Here is a 16,223-nt window from a genome sequence, read left to right on the forward strand (position 1 = left end):
TCATAATAGCACCAACAGTCATACCTTGAATTGTGCGTATGTGTGCAATATGTTTTGTTGTTTTCCTTCTTTGGATAAGACTTCAAAGAGAGACCTCGAGCTTATTTTTAACATCCATATATACCTTGCCACTATTTCGAGGATCTACACTCACAAACGAGTCCCCAGCTTAATCTGGTATACTGGTACAAAGGAGATGTGCCCTTGATGTCAATCAACAATTTATTCACTGATGGAGAAATGCCTTGTTAAAACAGAGTAATTCCAGGTAATTGTTAGTTAAATGATCAATATTTTCTCACTTAGGAGATGTTATATTGGGATCACAACAATACAAGTATGCCCGCAAAAAAAGCAGAATCAACCTTCATTGAAGCGATTGAAAGTGAAGGTCCAAGCTGTTTATCTAGATCCCAGACTACTGTGAAGCATCATATATGAATATGAACATATTTAAGTCACAAATTCTAAAAACACGTTTGATTGTCATCAAAACAATCACTAATCAAACTGAAATCCCCTTTCATAGACAAGGAGTGATAATTGATGGCGATTTTGTTTAAATAGATAATTTATCAAACAACCCCAAAATGAAAAAATTCAATACTACAACAGAATAACAACTAAAGATGTTAGCATTCAAAGGGGTTGATTAAATCAAAATTTTGTGATAGTGACTACGAGGCTACGACATGACAAAAACCATGAAGAAAAGGATCATATGTCACAGAGAGTGATAATTGATGGCGATTTTGTTTAAATAGATATTTTATCAAACTACCCCAAAATGAAAAATTCAATACACAACAGAATACCAGCTAAAGATGTTAGCATCATAGGGGTTGATTAAATCAAAATTTTGTGATAGTGACTACGAGGTACGAAATGACAAAAAAACATGAAGAAAAGGATCATATGGACAGAGAGTGATAATTGATGGTGATTTTGTTCAAAGGATATATCAAACTGCCCAAAATGAAAAAAATTCAATACTACAACAGAATCCACCAAAGATGTGGCATTCATAGGGGTTGATTAAATCAAAATTTTGATAATGACTACGAGGCTACCGAATGACAAAAACATGAAGAAAAAGGATCATGTCACATAGAGTGATAATTGATGGCGATTTTGTTTAAAAGATATTTTATCAAACTGCCCCGAAATGAAAAATATTCAATACCAAACAGAATACCAGCCTAAAGATGTTGCATTCATAGGGTGATTAAATCAAAAATTTGTGATAGTGCCATGAGGCTACCACATGAAAAAACCATGAAGAAAAGGATCATGTCACACATGCACCTGCTATTTAAACACTCCAGCTTACTGTGGTAAAGGGCAACTTTAGAAAAAATAAATAATGGAAAAGTGGTAATTTTCACAGTGATTCCTTTTACATGGATAACAACCTAAAATTTAAAATTTCAACTAAATAAAATGTATTTAAGTCAACTACAGAAACCAGTATTTCCATCTCTGCTCTGTACAAACCATACACTCAAATTAATCAAAGGCCATGGTAACTTTTCTACCTAAACCACATTCCGGTTCTATCTCAAGCATCGTCATTGGAACCCTTCAACCGGAACCATTTGGACCTCCTAAAGGAGATGATAGGCTATGTTGAAATGGCAAACCTAATATTACTCCGTCAATCATGTGCAGTTGGTTCTACTTCAACCTTATCTCAACTTATGTCATTCACAATCGGCACACTAGTCTCAACAATCTTAACTTTACCATGATACTAAATTACAAGTTTGTTCTTTAACTAGCCAGAATCTATATACAGACATCTAGCACTGAGGAAACAAACTTCTTCAAAGTAAAGAACTAATCAGAACAAGTAATCAAATCTACATAGAGAGAATAATCAACTACACATCTCATTCCGGTAAGAAGGCTAGAAAACAACCCAATATGACTAAATCTAGGAGTTTGAAGTAATATTGTAAGTCATCAATAGCTATATCAATATAATTTCTGACATAAAATCACTCAAAACTCAACAATATTAGTGTGCTCAACAAAGTAATATCTATTTAACATAAAAAATAAAGCCTAGAGCCGAGCAGGAAAGAACGCAATATGATATATGTCGATAATTTTGATTCCTAGCAGCACATTCACAATAAGAATGTTATCTAACTATGCAATTCTATATCGTGATTGTAAATAAAATACCTACAAGTTAATTGCGTAAAACATATTATGTGAGCTCAAAGACATGAATTCCGCATCAAGATTCTAAAGAAGTCCCCAAATTTATAATTAAATGATTATTAAGATTACTATAAACTAGTCCAAACAAAAATTGTCCCAAGGAGACTTGATGGAAAAGCACCACTAAAAACCGAAATCCTCACCTAATAAGCCTAAGTTTTTCGCTCAGACGCTTCCTAAGCTTCTTGTACTTTGCTATTCATCTTCTTTCTCCTCTCTTCACACTATCCGCCCAAATCGTCTGGCATCATCAGTCTCCACTCTTCCGGCCTCAATAACCTTCAATGATCAAACCCACATGAGAAATCGGATTCAAGCAATACCCAAAGGGAAACTAGGAAAAATTGCAATTTTGAGTAAAGACGGCACTGTCTGTGTTGAAGGATCTGAAAATAATATGGGGTTGTTTGTGTAATAAGAGGAGGTGTGAATTTCGGGAAATTTAAAGGGATTTTGTGACATGTGAAGATTCTTAGATTTGATTTGTTCTACTGAGTTTCTGAAATAGATTAGCCGTTTTGAGAGGAAGGGGATCGAGGTTTCATACAAAAGCCAATGCAAGTAAAGAGCTCAAGAGAAGGTTAATACACAGAAGTTTAGTGTGTTTTTCAAGTCTAAGTTAGTTAATGAGTTCTGGATGGACCGAGGTAAACGATGTCGTTTAGCGACTGACAGGTTAGACGACAGCCTGTAACAGTACAAAATTAAAAATGTAACAAACTACAGCGTGTGACATACACAAATAAAAAATAGACGGAGAGAAAACGGTCCGTTCAAAAAAAATACGACAGCGGTGTAACAATACAAAATGAAAAAAGCCCTCACGCAGGATCGAAATCGGACCTTCAGTTTACAAGATGAGCTCTACCACGGAGCTATAAGGGCACATTTGTTAGTTATCATGGAAAAAATATTTATTAATTCAATAAAACATCAACGCAGAGAGTTAGATGTGCTTTCAATTTCAGCTTGCGATCGACAAGTGTTCATTCATAGTCAAAGGCTCGAAGCTTCACCAATGGAGGCCGACACTTTTGATCTGTAAGGCTTCCAATTCCATAACTTTTACGGATAATTTCTCCGAATTAATGTGTATAATATATAAAGTGAATTTTGTACATAATAATTAGGATTTAATTCATGCGATCTTTAGCAAATATGGACCAGAAGATTTCTAGGTTTGTAATTCTCACTCTTTTTCCCCTCCTCCCTTCTATCAACCCCATTAATTCTTCACCGTTATAGAGCGTGAAAGGAACGGTGGTAATGATGCTACGGACTGCGAGGTACTATTTGTTTATATCAATTATATATATATATATTTTATTTAGCTGTAATTGGTCTCTAAACAAATATAATTGGATCAGGTAGGAGCTGGGACATCCAAGAAAAACGGCCCACTTCTGGTAACTCTTATCATTGTTATTTGTTTCGGTGAATACTTGTTGAATGGTAACCAAGTTTGATTGGTATTTCTCTATGTTAATCTCTTATGATGCAGCTAATGCAAATGCGGTGAAGCTGAGTTGTGAACTTCTCCGAGTATTTGTTACAGGTTGCTTTATTGGTTGAATTCGTTGTTTCTTTACAAGGCTAAAATTTGCTGTGTATAGCATTTTGTTCAAGTCTTGTCTTAATGCAGAGGCTGTGCAACGGGCTGCTGCAATTGCCGAAGCGGAGGGTGTCATTAAGGTTGAAGCCATCATTTGGAGAGGATTCTTCCTCAGTTACTGCTGGATTTTTGAGCTACAATGGTACTCGAGACAAACTTTACTAAGGTCTTCTATTTGCTATGCTATGAAATTGAAAGAGGATTTTTTATTAGTAAATGTAATATTGGAGAGTCAAGGACGTTTCATCCAGTTCAGTTTCATGTTTCTACATATATGGTTTGTAAATTTATTAATTGAAATTATGATTCTCAACCTTCTTTGTTGTTGTAATTATATGTGTTAATATGGTAAATCATTTGGAGTCATTGTTGCACTTTTCTGCTAGTGAGACTTAAAATTTTTAATATTTTCTTATTGATGCTTTAGATTCCTACCTTAGTATTCACAACGTATTACAGCTTCAGAGTTTTTCTAATGAAAGAGGTCCTATGGTCTGCAATGTTTTGCTTCGAAATTTGCCATTTGTATGGAACTTCTTCAGTTTATTCGGGTCTGTTTTGGTTTTAGATACAAAAAGTAGGTTAGAAACAATGAAATTTATGTGTGTATTGACAAGGATTATTTCTGGTTGATATCATGAAAATAGGGTGAGTTGACAGCACCACTATTATTAATCTTTATCCTCTTTATATGGGCCTGTTTTCAGGGTTGATTATTGTCATTTTTTTTTTTTTTGGGTAAGGATCCAATGACTCTGTTATTTTTAAGTTGTGTAAGAGAAGTTAATATACCTAGAGTCATTCTAATCAGAGAGGGGGTGTTTATCTTCTAGCTGTTAAGTCTGATAATTGAACTCCATAGATATGAATGAGGAGCTAGCTTTTCCTTGGTTGATTTAAGCATTGCTTTCTGCAGAAGTTCTTCCTCGCATTTCTCATCCTGCATTCTCATATTGGGTAACCCAATTCCATTTGCATGTGAATTAGCGCACGTTATTTGGTTTGACTTTCTCTAGCACCATAGTTGTTTACCATGTCTATATTGTATCAAATAAGTGGATAAATAAGCAGGCTAGAAGAAACTGTTTGGGAGTTTACAAGTCTTACCATCTGAACACTCTTTGCGAGACTGTCAAAGACTTAAAGGTGTAGAAGATTAAGCTCTATTATCGTCCGGTACTAAAAATTATTTGGCTTTCTGTGGAAAATAGGAAAAGACTTGAAAAGTAGAAACGTGAAATTGATTGGTCCCTTCCAGAGACACGTTTTCTTGTTTTCTATTTTTTTTAATCCATAATAAATGAAAAAACTACATGGATGATGTAACTTTTACTCTACTTTCATAAAATTTTGTGGAATTTCTTTACAGAATGAACTATTGACCTGGGATTGGTTTACTGCAAAGTGCAGTGGATCTTGCAATAATTCCTTTGCAAAATGAAAGGCTTGATGGTGATGCCAAGTGTGGTTAGTATGAAGTGATTAATTAACCACCTTGGAACTGTAGAAGACCCTGCTAATTTCGCAGTCGTCCACCTTTGATGAAGAAATGAACGTAATATGAAGGGAACCAATGACTTCTAAGCATTAAAGGAGCGTGTATGACCGTGTTCGGTGTTTCTGTGTGCAGCTATTTTCTGGTCTTTTAGTGCTACTTCTTTGTGACAAAATGATGATACCTATTTTACCAGTACACCAAAAATTAATTATTGGAAGTCGGTGGTATAGTTTACTAATAAAAACTTATGAAAGTAGAATTTGTAGTGAAGCTTTACGAAATATTTGATAGTTGTTGATTAGAAAGATGCAAAAAGAGTGTTTTTGTTAAATTAAATATACAAAATGTAAAAGATATTAAAATTTTAATATTTAATAAATTCAGATATAGTTATGGTACAAGCTCAAATTTTGCTTATTTTAATCTTATAAATTTAGAGATGCAGTAAAGCAATCTGATTTTTTTTTTTTTTTTTAATTTTGGTAATAAATAAGTTGAATCTAACTTTTAGTCTCAAAAGATACTTGCCTTTTTCCTCAAAAATACATTGAATTTAGTTATAAATAATGTTAGATCATAATTTAATCTCATAACCTTCGATGTGGTAGCATCGGAATTGATCAGTTCGCAACCAATTGTGAAATGCCAAAGGGTTGTAAGAGAAAGTTTGTGGATATAACATTACTTTATTTAACGTGTACTAGTTTTTTGCAAGATTCATGAATATTGCCCCAAGGCATACAATGCTTCATGTTTGTTAAAAGAAAGGAATATAATGGGCTGTCAATTTGGAAAGGAAAATGTTACACAATGCAACCTCTTTTCATATACTTCCTCTACAACCTGGAAGTGGTTGCTCGGAATTGGTAATTCGTAATGGATTCTACTTGATAAATTACAGTTAACCAATTGTAAGCTGTCACGTTATATTATGGTGGTAGCATTATTATTTGAAAGTAATCTCATTATTATGAAATGATGGACGCCCCAACGACATAAGGCATAAGAGGGAAAAAAAAAAATGATATTGATACTAATTACCTTAATATATGTAACTGAATTTATAGAGGAAAAAGTAAAAGAACTCCAATCATATGAAAGAAGTATGTTATAACTTTCTGCAACGATACACAAGTTCAGAAAAGGGTAATAATTATACATCTTACAGACTTGGATCAAACCAAAGGCATAGGATGTTTATCACATGTTGCCTTATTCTAACACATCTTGAGAAAACATTCCCTTGCATAATTAACTAATTTTTCTTAATTTGGGACAACATGCACCTAACATCTTTGCTATTGGGCCTGTCCTTAGGATTGTCTACAGTGCAAAAGCATGCGATCTTTAAGACCAAAAGCATTTGTTCCTCAAACCCATTGCCCAACAGCTTGGAGTCAATCGCTTTGTTAGGATTTTCGGAAGTCATTACATTTCTCATCCACTTCACCAAGCTCATCTCTTCTGTATGCTGGAAGAACTCATCAGAAGGAAGTTTTCCCATCACCAAAACTGCTAGCAACACCCCGAAACTATATATGTCACACTTGTCAGTGAATTTCAATGTCTGGTGATACTCTGGAGATATGTAACCCACAGTTCCCGCCAAATTTGAAGTGGTGATATGTGTTTGAGCATCAGGCATTTGCTTTGCAAGCCCAAAATCAGCGATTCTTGCTTCCATATCATCATCCAAAAGCACATTTGCGGGTTTTAAATCTCAATGAATAATGCGCGGGCTATGACTTGTGTGAAGATATTCAAGTCCAGCTGCCACACCCAATGCGATCTTGTGTCTAGTTTGCCAATCTAATTCTCTGTTGCCTTGAGAAACATCATTCAAAATATCTTGTAAACTTCCATTTTTCATAAATTCGTACACAAGTAAATGACAGTCAGGTCGAGATATATGAGCCAACAAAGGTAAAAGGTTTCTGTGCCTAATTTGCCCAACAGTATTGATCTCAGACCGAATTTGCCTCATTTTCTTGTTCAATAACTTGCTATCTTCATCAGTCAACTCTGCTGCATCCTTGGGAGGCTGAATAACCTTTTTAATAGCAATCATCTTGCCATTGCTTCCTGGCAACTCAGCCTTGAAAACTTGTCCACACCCACCTGACCCTATGATTTCCAAAGAAGCCAGACCATCATCTTTTTCCAGGAAAGCCAAGTCTTCAGCTTTCTTTATTAATGGACTGTATATTGCTGGACCAGAATCTCTACCTCCACCTTTAATCGCTGCCAAGATTAACTTAAACAACACCGAAAAGACAAAACCAGAAATGGTACCTGCTAGTGCTCCGGCAAGAAATCCTAAAATCCATCCACTTAGCTTCCTTTTACTGTTTTTTTTGTGCTTGGGAGTTGATGGTGATGGACTAGGAACTTGAGCACTAGAATCGTTTTTTTTTGAACCTGGAGCTGGAGCCGGACCCAGAGAATTATTCCTTCCTGTAGTTGGAGCCTCAGCTAAAATGTACCTTTTTGGATACTGAATCGATGAGGATCCAGTTTTGCTTATCACTGGTACTGGACCATCAAGGAAATTATTTCCCGAGAAATCAAAGTGTTGGAGGTTGCGAAAAGACCGTATAGAAGGTGGAATTTTCCCGGAAAAAAGATTGTTTGCGACAGAAAGATATTCCAAATTTGGAAAATATTTCAAGAAATTCAAATTCCCAGAAAATTTATTCCCTGAAAGATCAAGAACTCGAAGCCGTATCAACGAAGACAAATTTGCTGGGATTTTACCAGAAAATTGGTTGTTCTGGATGTCAAGAGTTTCAAGTTTCTTGCAGTCAACGATCTGGGGCGGTAGCCGGTCAACCAAAGAGTTGTTAGCTAGAGACAACTGTTTGAGCTGTGAAAGCCGTCCAATTGATGGAGAGACAAACCCAGTAAGGCCCTTAGAATTGAAAAGGAGTCTAGTTATCTTCAGGATGTAGGTGTTATTCTTTGAGAGCCTCCTCTCACAAAAAACGCCGGCGGTGTTGCATGGATTAGTGGAAATGAGGCGTTGACTGTCGCTGATGTCCAAGTCTTTAAGGATAATGGAGAGGGCTCTGTAATCAGAAGGATCAATACTGAGTTTTGCACGACTGAAGAAGAGTAAAGAGAAGAGAGTGAAAAGAAAGAGGGGGAGTTTAGGCGGAGAGAAAGCCATTGTTTTTGGTGGCAACGCTTGCTACGATGAATAATTCAAGAGCTGTTTGATTGATGGGTTGGTCTTAGTGTTTTAACATGGAAGATTTTTATAAGCAATACCGCGTGGAAAAAACATGGCTGTGGAGCCCATTCTTGTTGAATTTTCAAATTTCTTTCCGGTAATTTGCCTTTCGCACAGTAAACTTGATTTTTTGAGGGTCATTTTTTCTCACCTAAATTTCTTATATATATATATATATATATATATATTTCAATAACTTCAGTTCACCTTATAAATTCTTAACCTGCAGGTTTAACAAACAACAATGATTTTTATTAATAGAATAACAGGTAGACAAAAACAAGTTCATGTATATACAATGTGTTTAATGTTTGCAGAGCAGAAAGCAGGAAGAAAGATGAGAAGAAGGGTGAATAAGGATATTGAAAAGTGTTTTTGGTCCTGAAGAAAATTAAAATTATTACAGCTCGCTGTTTTTTCTCTCAACGTACTCCACGAAGATGAAAATAAGTTGAGTTTTGGAAGCTAATGTGAAGTTTTCCAAGTCAATACCCCTTGTAAGGGTTTTGAGTCAACCATTAAGTTTCCAGGTCTGCTGCCAATTTTCAGCCCTTGGATCATATCATAGTGTCCATCTTTTGAATTTGACCTGAGATCGATTGATCGGTGTGTAAACAATATTTTAATTAAAAGTTCTTGGTTCATTTTGAGTACTCTAAATTAAAGTTGATGTCACCAAAAAATCCAACTTATTAATGGTAAGTTTCCAAATTATTCAGAAAATCTAAGAATTTATCGGGCACTTAACTTAAATAATATAATAATTAATTATATTAAACTATTAAGTGAAACAAGAATAACTATTTTTAAGTAATTAAGTAGTTCGATAGAAACACTCTTAAGTGTATTATTCAAAAGGTTTTGAATTTCAATATATTTCTAGTTGGTAGTTACTAAAGCTTTTACTTAGTTGATAGTTTTAAAGTCTCGAGTGATTAGTTAAAATATGCGTAAATTGGTTCGGACATCGCGATCATCAAAATTAAAAAAAATAAAATAAAATTGAAAGAAGAATTTAGGAGACACATGAGAACCATTTCATTAATATATTTACTTGTCAATTGTCATATTAAAGAATAGGGAAGACTAAGACAATGACTCAACTAAAGTAAGTAAACGTCCCCGTGGGATCAGCCTTGCCGTTTTATTAGGGCAAGACTTGGGAGTTGGGACCAATATGGAGGAAAGACTTGTCTGTATCTTGAAATTTTTACGAAGGGCAGGTCCACAAACTACAACATCCTTACAAATTACAATTTCTCAGCTGCTCGGTTTGTAACATCAAACGACTAATCTGTTTTACTTAGACTTTTGATAAATTATTAAAATTGAATTTATAAATATTTTATTTCATTAGATAGTGAATTAATTAGTTTGTTAATCTTACTTCATTTTATATGATATTTTAGTCAAAAACATGGGATTAGAATATGCCTGAACGTATTTGGGTTGATGCGCAATATCGTTGAATTGGTCTTTCTTTTGAAAATGTTCTTAAATAGAATGGTGGCTCTCTGCCGTTTCTGTTGGGCTGCAATGTTTTATATATACAATCATAATTACATCTATTGTTGTTATGCCTAAAATAAGGGCCGATCTATACTGACATCACCAAGCACTAATCAAAGTTCAGAAAGAGTTTTCCCCATTCAGAACCTGCCATGTCTCCAAAGATAGATAGAATATAGCTGTTAACAACTCAATTGACTCACACATTTGTCTATGAATGAATTTGGTTCGTATACCTGTACAAACCCATTTAATTTAAGGATATTTTTTGAGTTTTCAATGAATGGGAAGACATGAGAGATTTGCACGGCACTAAGCTACTAGTAAAAATGTAATCATTACCTTGAGCACAACGAATATAAATAGGCACCTCCCTCTCACAAAATCGGGATTATACACTCTTGAATTCAATAAAGAAAATAGCAAAGACACACTACTAGAAATAGATTGGCTTGACATTCACTACAACATTATGCATTTCTAGCCATAGCGTTCATTGTAGTTAAAAGTATGAATTTACGTAGCTAAATGGTTTATCTACAAATTCAATGTTTGTAGTTTATCATAACTAGAAGTGGCGTAGCTAAACATGTAACTTTTTGCTTACGTAGCTACCAGTTTATATTTTTTGCTATAGATGAGATTAATATGTAACTAAAAACTTAAATGTTTTTGCCATAACAATAATATGCTTGTAGCAAATACTTTGTCTTTATAGCCACGAAGAATAGTCTGTATAGCTATGTTTGCATTTTATCTACAAAAATATAAATTTATAACTAAATCTTGGAAATTTCTGCCACAAAAATAATATCTATAGCAAATATATTAACCTTTTCGCTACGTGATAACTAAAATCGTAACTAAATAAAAATATCATTTGCCACATATTTAGTGAATTCATAGCTGAATGTTAATTTTTTTGCTACAAACATATAAAAGTCATATCTGTATATGAAAAGATATTGCTATGGACATACTATGTTAATAGCTAAATATTGAAATTACTTACTATTAATACTTTTGATTTGTAGCTAAATATTATAATTATTTGCTATGAACATATTGAAGTCATATCTATATGTGAAATTCAGTTACTATAGACATAGTTTGTTAATAGCTAAATATTGAAATAACTTGCTATAAATACTTTAATTTGCAGCTAAATATTATAATTATTTGCTATGGAACAAATAATTTATAATTTATTGCTTCAATTAAAATTAATTGTACAAATATTGCTATAATTAACANTTCTGGACTAGTTTGCAAAGAAATTTGGGTACCCGTTTGGCATTCAGTACAGCCTATCATCCTCAGACAGATGGCCAAACAGAGAGAACGAACCAGGTGCTTGAGGACATGTTGAGAGCCTGCTGTATGGATTATAGAATGACATGGCATGAAATGTTACCTTTAGTGGAGTTTGCCTACAATAACAGTTATCAGTCTACAATAAAGATGGCACCTTATGAGGCTTTGTATGGTAGACGATGTAGGTCTCTACTACTTTGGGATGAGATTGGTGAAAGGAGTGAGTTGGGTACGGCTCTTGGGCCAGAAATGACACAGAAAATGATAGAGGATGTAAGATTAATCCGAAACAAAATGAAGCAAGCCCAAGACAGACAGAAGAGTTATGCCGACTTAAAGAGAAAAGAAGTGGAGTTCCAAGTGGGTGATAAGGTATTTTCGAAAGTTTCCCCTTATAAACGAGTAATGCGCTTCGGGAACAAAGGAAAGTTAGCATCAAGATATATTGGTCCATTTGAAGTATTACAACGAATTGGAAAAGTTGCCTACAGGTTGGCACTACCACCTCGTATGGACAAGGTACATGATGTCTTCCATGTCTCAATGCTGCGGAAGTATGTAAGTGATCCCTTCCATATCTTGAGTATAGAAGATGTCGACCTTGTAGAGAATCTTGTGTATGAGGAGCGCCCTGTACAGATTTTAGATCGGAAGATTAAAGAGCTTCGGAACAAGAGTATGCCACTAGTGAAGGTTCTTTGGAGGAATCACAAAGTAGAGGAGGCCACATGGGAGACAGAACAGGACATGTAGGAGAGATACCCGGAGTTATTCATGTGAATTTCGGGGATGAAATTCTTTTAAGGGGGGGAGAATTGTAATATCCCACTTGAGGTATGTACTTAAGAATTACTGTATTAGTTAAAAAGTNTTTTCAAAATAACTTACAATTTCATCCAAAAGGATTTAGTTATTTGTTGAAGATTGTTGACCTTGAGTTGTAAGCATCATCGTGAACTTCTCTTCCCATCGTCTATTCATCTCCTCCATTTGCTTTTTCACTTCTAATTTCTCATTTGCTTCCCTCTTTGCCTCCTCCACCCTTTCATTTGCTTCCTTCCTAGTTGTTTGTACTTGTTTCATAAGTTGTGCTTTAGTTGATCTACTTCCAAAATATTCGGTAATACTTTTTCCTGGACCATAAGCACACAAATAGCCATTCTTCTTTGGACCAAGGACCTATTCAAATATTTCATCATCATTTAATAAGATTTGTCCTTCTACTTGTTGTTTTTTTAATCGATGTGATTGCAAAACAAATTTATGGTATTAGCTTGGATGTGTGTGCATAATAAAAAATAAAAAAGTAGTTAAAGAGAATACAAAGCTATTACAATAATGTCTTCTATACTGGATTCAATTTACTTATCTTTCTTTCTTTTGCGAGATTCTATCCAAACTTCAACACAAGAAGGAGAATATCCATTTTTCTTTTGCTGTCATAGTAAAAGTTATGAACATATTGATTAAAAAAATAATGAAAGTGAATTATTAAACTTAATCTCATATTTGAAAGCAAATTCATACGATTTGATGTTTGAGTCAGACATAACTTTTAGTTCCTATGTAAGGAGGCATAAATCGCTTTGATCTGTTTGTCTTATTCTTGTTACTCATTTCCTGTGTAATGATAAAATAAGCAATTATATTTATATCTTATAATTATATAGTAATTATGCTAAAATGTAACTTAAATAGCTGTGCTTACTTGAAAGGTTGCCTCACTGCAATAATTAACCAAATACTTCCAATCGTCCATATGAACAAGTTTAGGCTTGTTTTTCAGACGACTTTGGTAAGTTGGTTTTGAATCAAAATATCTTTTTTTCATTTTGTATCTGTAATCCCTATATAAGACATTCATGTGACCAAAAATGGCTTCTTTACTTCCTTCTACTTCTTCAAATACAAACTTCTCTTGAAAAGCATATAAGATAAATAAGTTTCAAATTCTACACTTTAATTTATTAAATAAAATACAAAATATTATAAATATTTATTTCTTATCTGTCTCACCTTGATAATGGTCCACATATGGTTAATTTCATGTTCTTTAAGTTCTTTTCACTCCTTTATTTGTAAAGGACAACATGACTTATTCCGAACCGTTTGTCCAAAAAACCAAACAAAATCTGTTGAGTTTTCACCAACAGCCTGATGATCTTCATCAAATTCTACAGGCAATTTTTCTCCTTTTTCTAATGTAATGATTTTTATGTAGCGCGTAGGACCTCTTGTTTTCCTTTTTTTGGTGTTTATACCTAAAAATCACATGAATAATTATTAATTAGCAAATTAAGAACTGCACGACGTTTAGAAAATGAAAATGCATGAAAGTGAAACGTAAAAAATTAAAATTAAAACATGATGTCCATGCCTCAATTCCAACATCTGATATGTGTTCCTCCGAAAATTTCTGGTTGACTTCTCTCGAAACATTTCCAAGATTATGTTCTTCAGGATAGTAAGGCACTATATTATCCTTTTCTAAGAGAGTAAACATGTTAACAGGCATTCCCTTTGTATTTCTGGAACTTGCAAGTATGAAAGTATATTAACATCTTGTGTTTTTTTTCTTTTTTTTTTTTTTTTTTTTTAAAAACAGGGCACAAAGAAAAATTATTGATTTAAAAAAAAAATTCCTGGATGATAGTTTTTTTCAGAAAGCTCATCATCTGTTTGTGAAATATCTTGAATGAAATTTTGTGTGTATCTATCTTTGATTAAAAAAAACGAAAAAGATCAATTCAATCCCTGTAAATTGATTTTTTATCTTTTATTTTTCGCATTACCATATCTAATGTTTTAACATCATCTATTTTTCAAAAACTTAAGTTATGAATGAAGACAGCCGTGCACAAAAAGCAAGTGGTCATGAAAAGAATATGTTGTGAATGTATTTATGCAATGGTTTGATGCCCTAGGAATCTACCTTAAAAGATAACTGGTTTCTTGTTTGCAATATACTAATTAAATAATATGATATAGAAAGTGTCCAAAAAAATATATAAAAATTAGCAGAGTTTGATGACACTATTTAACTATTTATTGTAGCAGACATGGAAAGAGATGAAAGCTAAAGTAGCAAGCTAAGTCTGTTATCAAGTTAATAAAAAGCAAAGTGGTGTGAAATTCGAATCAAGCATTTTGTAATGAAATTTTGAGTGTATCTATCTTTGATAAAGGAATGAAAAAGATATTATAGGTGTTGTATCTATCTTTGAGTGTATTGAACTTAGGTGGTGTGATCCCATGACCTTTGAATATTGAGTATGAGTTGCACATGATATGTGAAGATGGTTGGAAGTAGGCTGCCTTTGGATTTTTTGGGGTTTTGGATAAACATTGTAGATCCAACTATATTGAGTCAGATAATCTATACATGTGTAATGAGGTATGTACTTAAGAATTACTGTATTAGTTAAAAAGTTTACTGTTTCAGTTTCAATTGAGTTTGTATGTTGAGTTGGTTGAATGGTTACCTTGAAATTGGTTGAATTTTGGTGAAGTTTGGAAATCCAATCTTCGCCGGGGCGAAGAATATTAAACTTCGCCGCGGCCGAGGAGGGAGAAGTGGCATTACGGGTAGGTTCTGCCCTATTTCGCCGAGGCGACGAAAAATGCTTCGCCGCGGCGAAGAGCTAAAACAAAGATTCTTGAGTTTCTAGAGAATTCTTCTTTTGGGACACAATGACCATTCTACCCCTAATTAGTAGAAAAGTGGGGAGTAAAATGAAAGGAAATTTAGTAGAGATTGTGTTTGAATGGGGTGTAGTTGTAAAGAATCAAAGGATTAGATGGAATTTTCAAGAATGGACAAGGGCAAAATGGAAATGAAGCTTATAATATGAGCTAAAAGAGTAAAGTGTAGAGAAAACCCTTACTCATTTTTCATTCCACGCCTCTTCCAATTGCCAATATCCTCTCAATTTCTCCACTCAATTTTCCAGAGTTCTAAGGGAATTAGAGGGGTTTTGAGTAAAGATTTCATCTAAAGCTCCCTAAGGTAAGAATTCATGCTTTAGATGTGAGTTTTCTTGTATTTATAGTGAGGTCTTATGGTGTGTTGCTGCCTGTGGTTGTTTTGAGTTGTAGAGAAGAGACAAGTCCACAAAGGGAAGGAAAAGTGCTAAGGAACCCATCTTGCACAAGGTAAGTAAATCCAACCAAGTTGAGTTATGAATAAGCTTTGAGTAGAGACTTATTTTAATATGTATGTACATGGTATACCTACTGAAAATTGAGATGAGATGTGTGCTTAGTCTTAGTAGTTGGATTGATTAATATAGAAGTGTTGTTGATATGTGTATTGAGAATGGAGGTTGAGAGGAAGTGTGAGAGATGTTTTGTAATCCTTTTTGGGAGTGTTTTTCTTGACAGGGATTATGAGTATTGAGGGAGTTTTTCCCCAATTTGGATGGCTAGAAAAATGAAGTTTAGTAGTAATTTCGTAGGATGTTTATTGCACATGAGATGTTTGAGGAAATGCCTAAGTGAAATCTGCCCTGTCACTGCCGTAACTTTTCAGTAATTTTTGAGTATCTTACGGTTCGAACTGGGCTGAGACAAAACAGAGAAGTTGTAGCTGTTTCTAAGCTTTAAAACGAGACCAGAACCGTAGTAATCCGAGATGTATAGCAAAGTTATGGCCATTTTAGTGTGACTGGTGCAGAATGACTGTTTTGAGGAAATCTTGTAGTTGGCATTTCATTAGTGTATTAAGAGAAGAGTTAGCTCTACACCTTAGTTTATACGCGTGAGAAGTAGCTGAGATTTAGTAGAGTTTGAGTATAAGTTCCTTAAGAGTTAAGAGAAGAGAATAGAGTAGGTTGTGC

At 34.1% G+C, this 16,223-nt stretch overlaps 1 protein-coding gene across 1 annotated transcript; it reads right to left on the reverse strand.

The window, feature by feature from the left end:
* Positions 1-6,441: 6,441 nt before the first annotated feature.
* LOC116134783 (leucine-rich repeat receptor-like serine/threonine/tyrosine-protein kinase SOBIR1) lies at positions 6,442-8,554 on the reverse strand. Its single transcript, XM_031420429.1, is given in 1 exon segment — positions 6,442-8,554. A coding segment is annotated over 1 exon segment (1,911 nt). The 5' UTR covers positions 8,503-8,554; the 3' UTR covers positions 6,442-6,591.
* Positions 8,555-16,223: the final 7,669 nt, after the last annotated feature.

The sequence above is a fragment of the Pistacia vera genome, unplaced genomic scaffold (genome assembly GCF_008641045.1).
Source record: "Pistacia vera cultivar Batoury unplaced genomic scaffold, PisVer_v2 Contig291, whole genome shotgun sequence".
Lineage (NCBI taxonomy): Eukaryota > Viridiplantae > Streptophyta > Magnoliopsida > Sapindales > Anacardiaceae > Pistacia > Pistacia vera.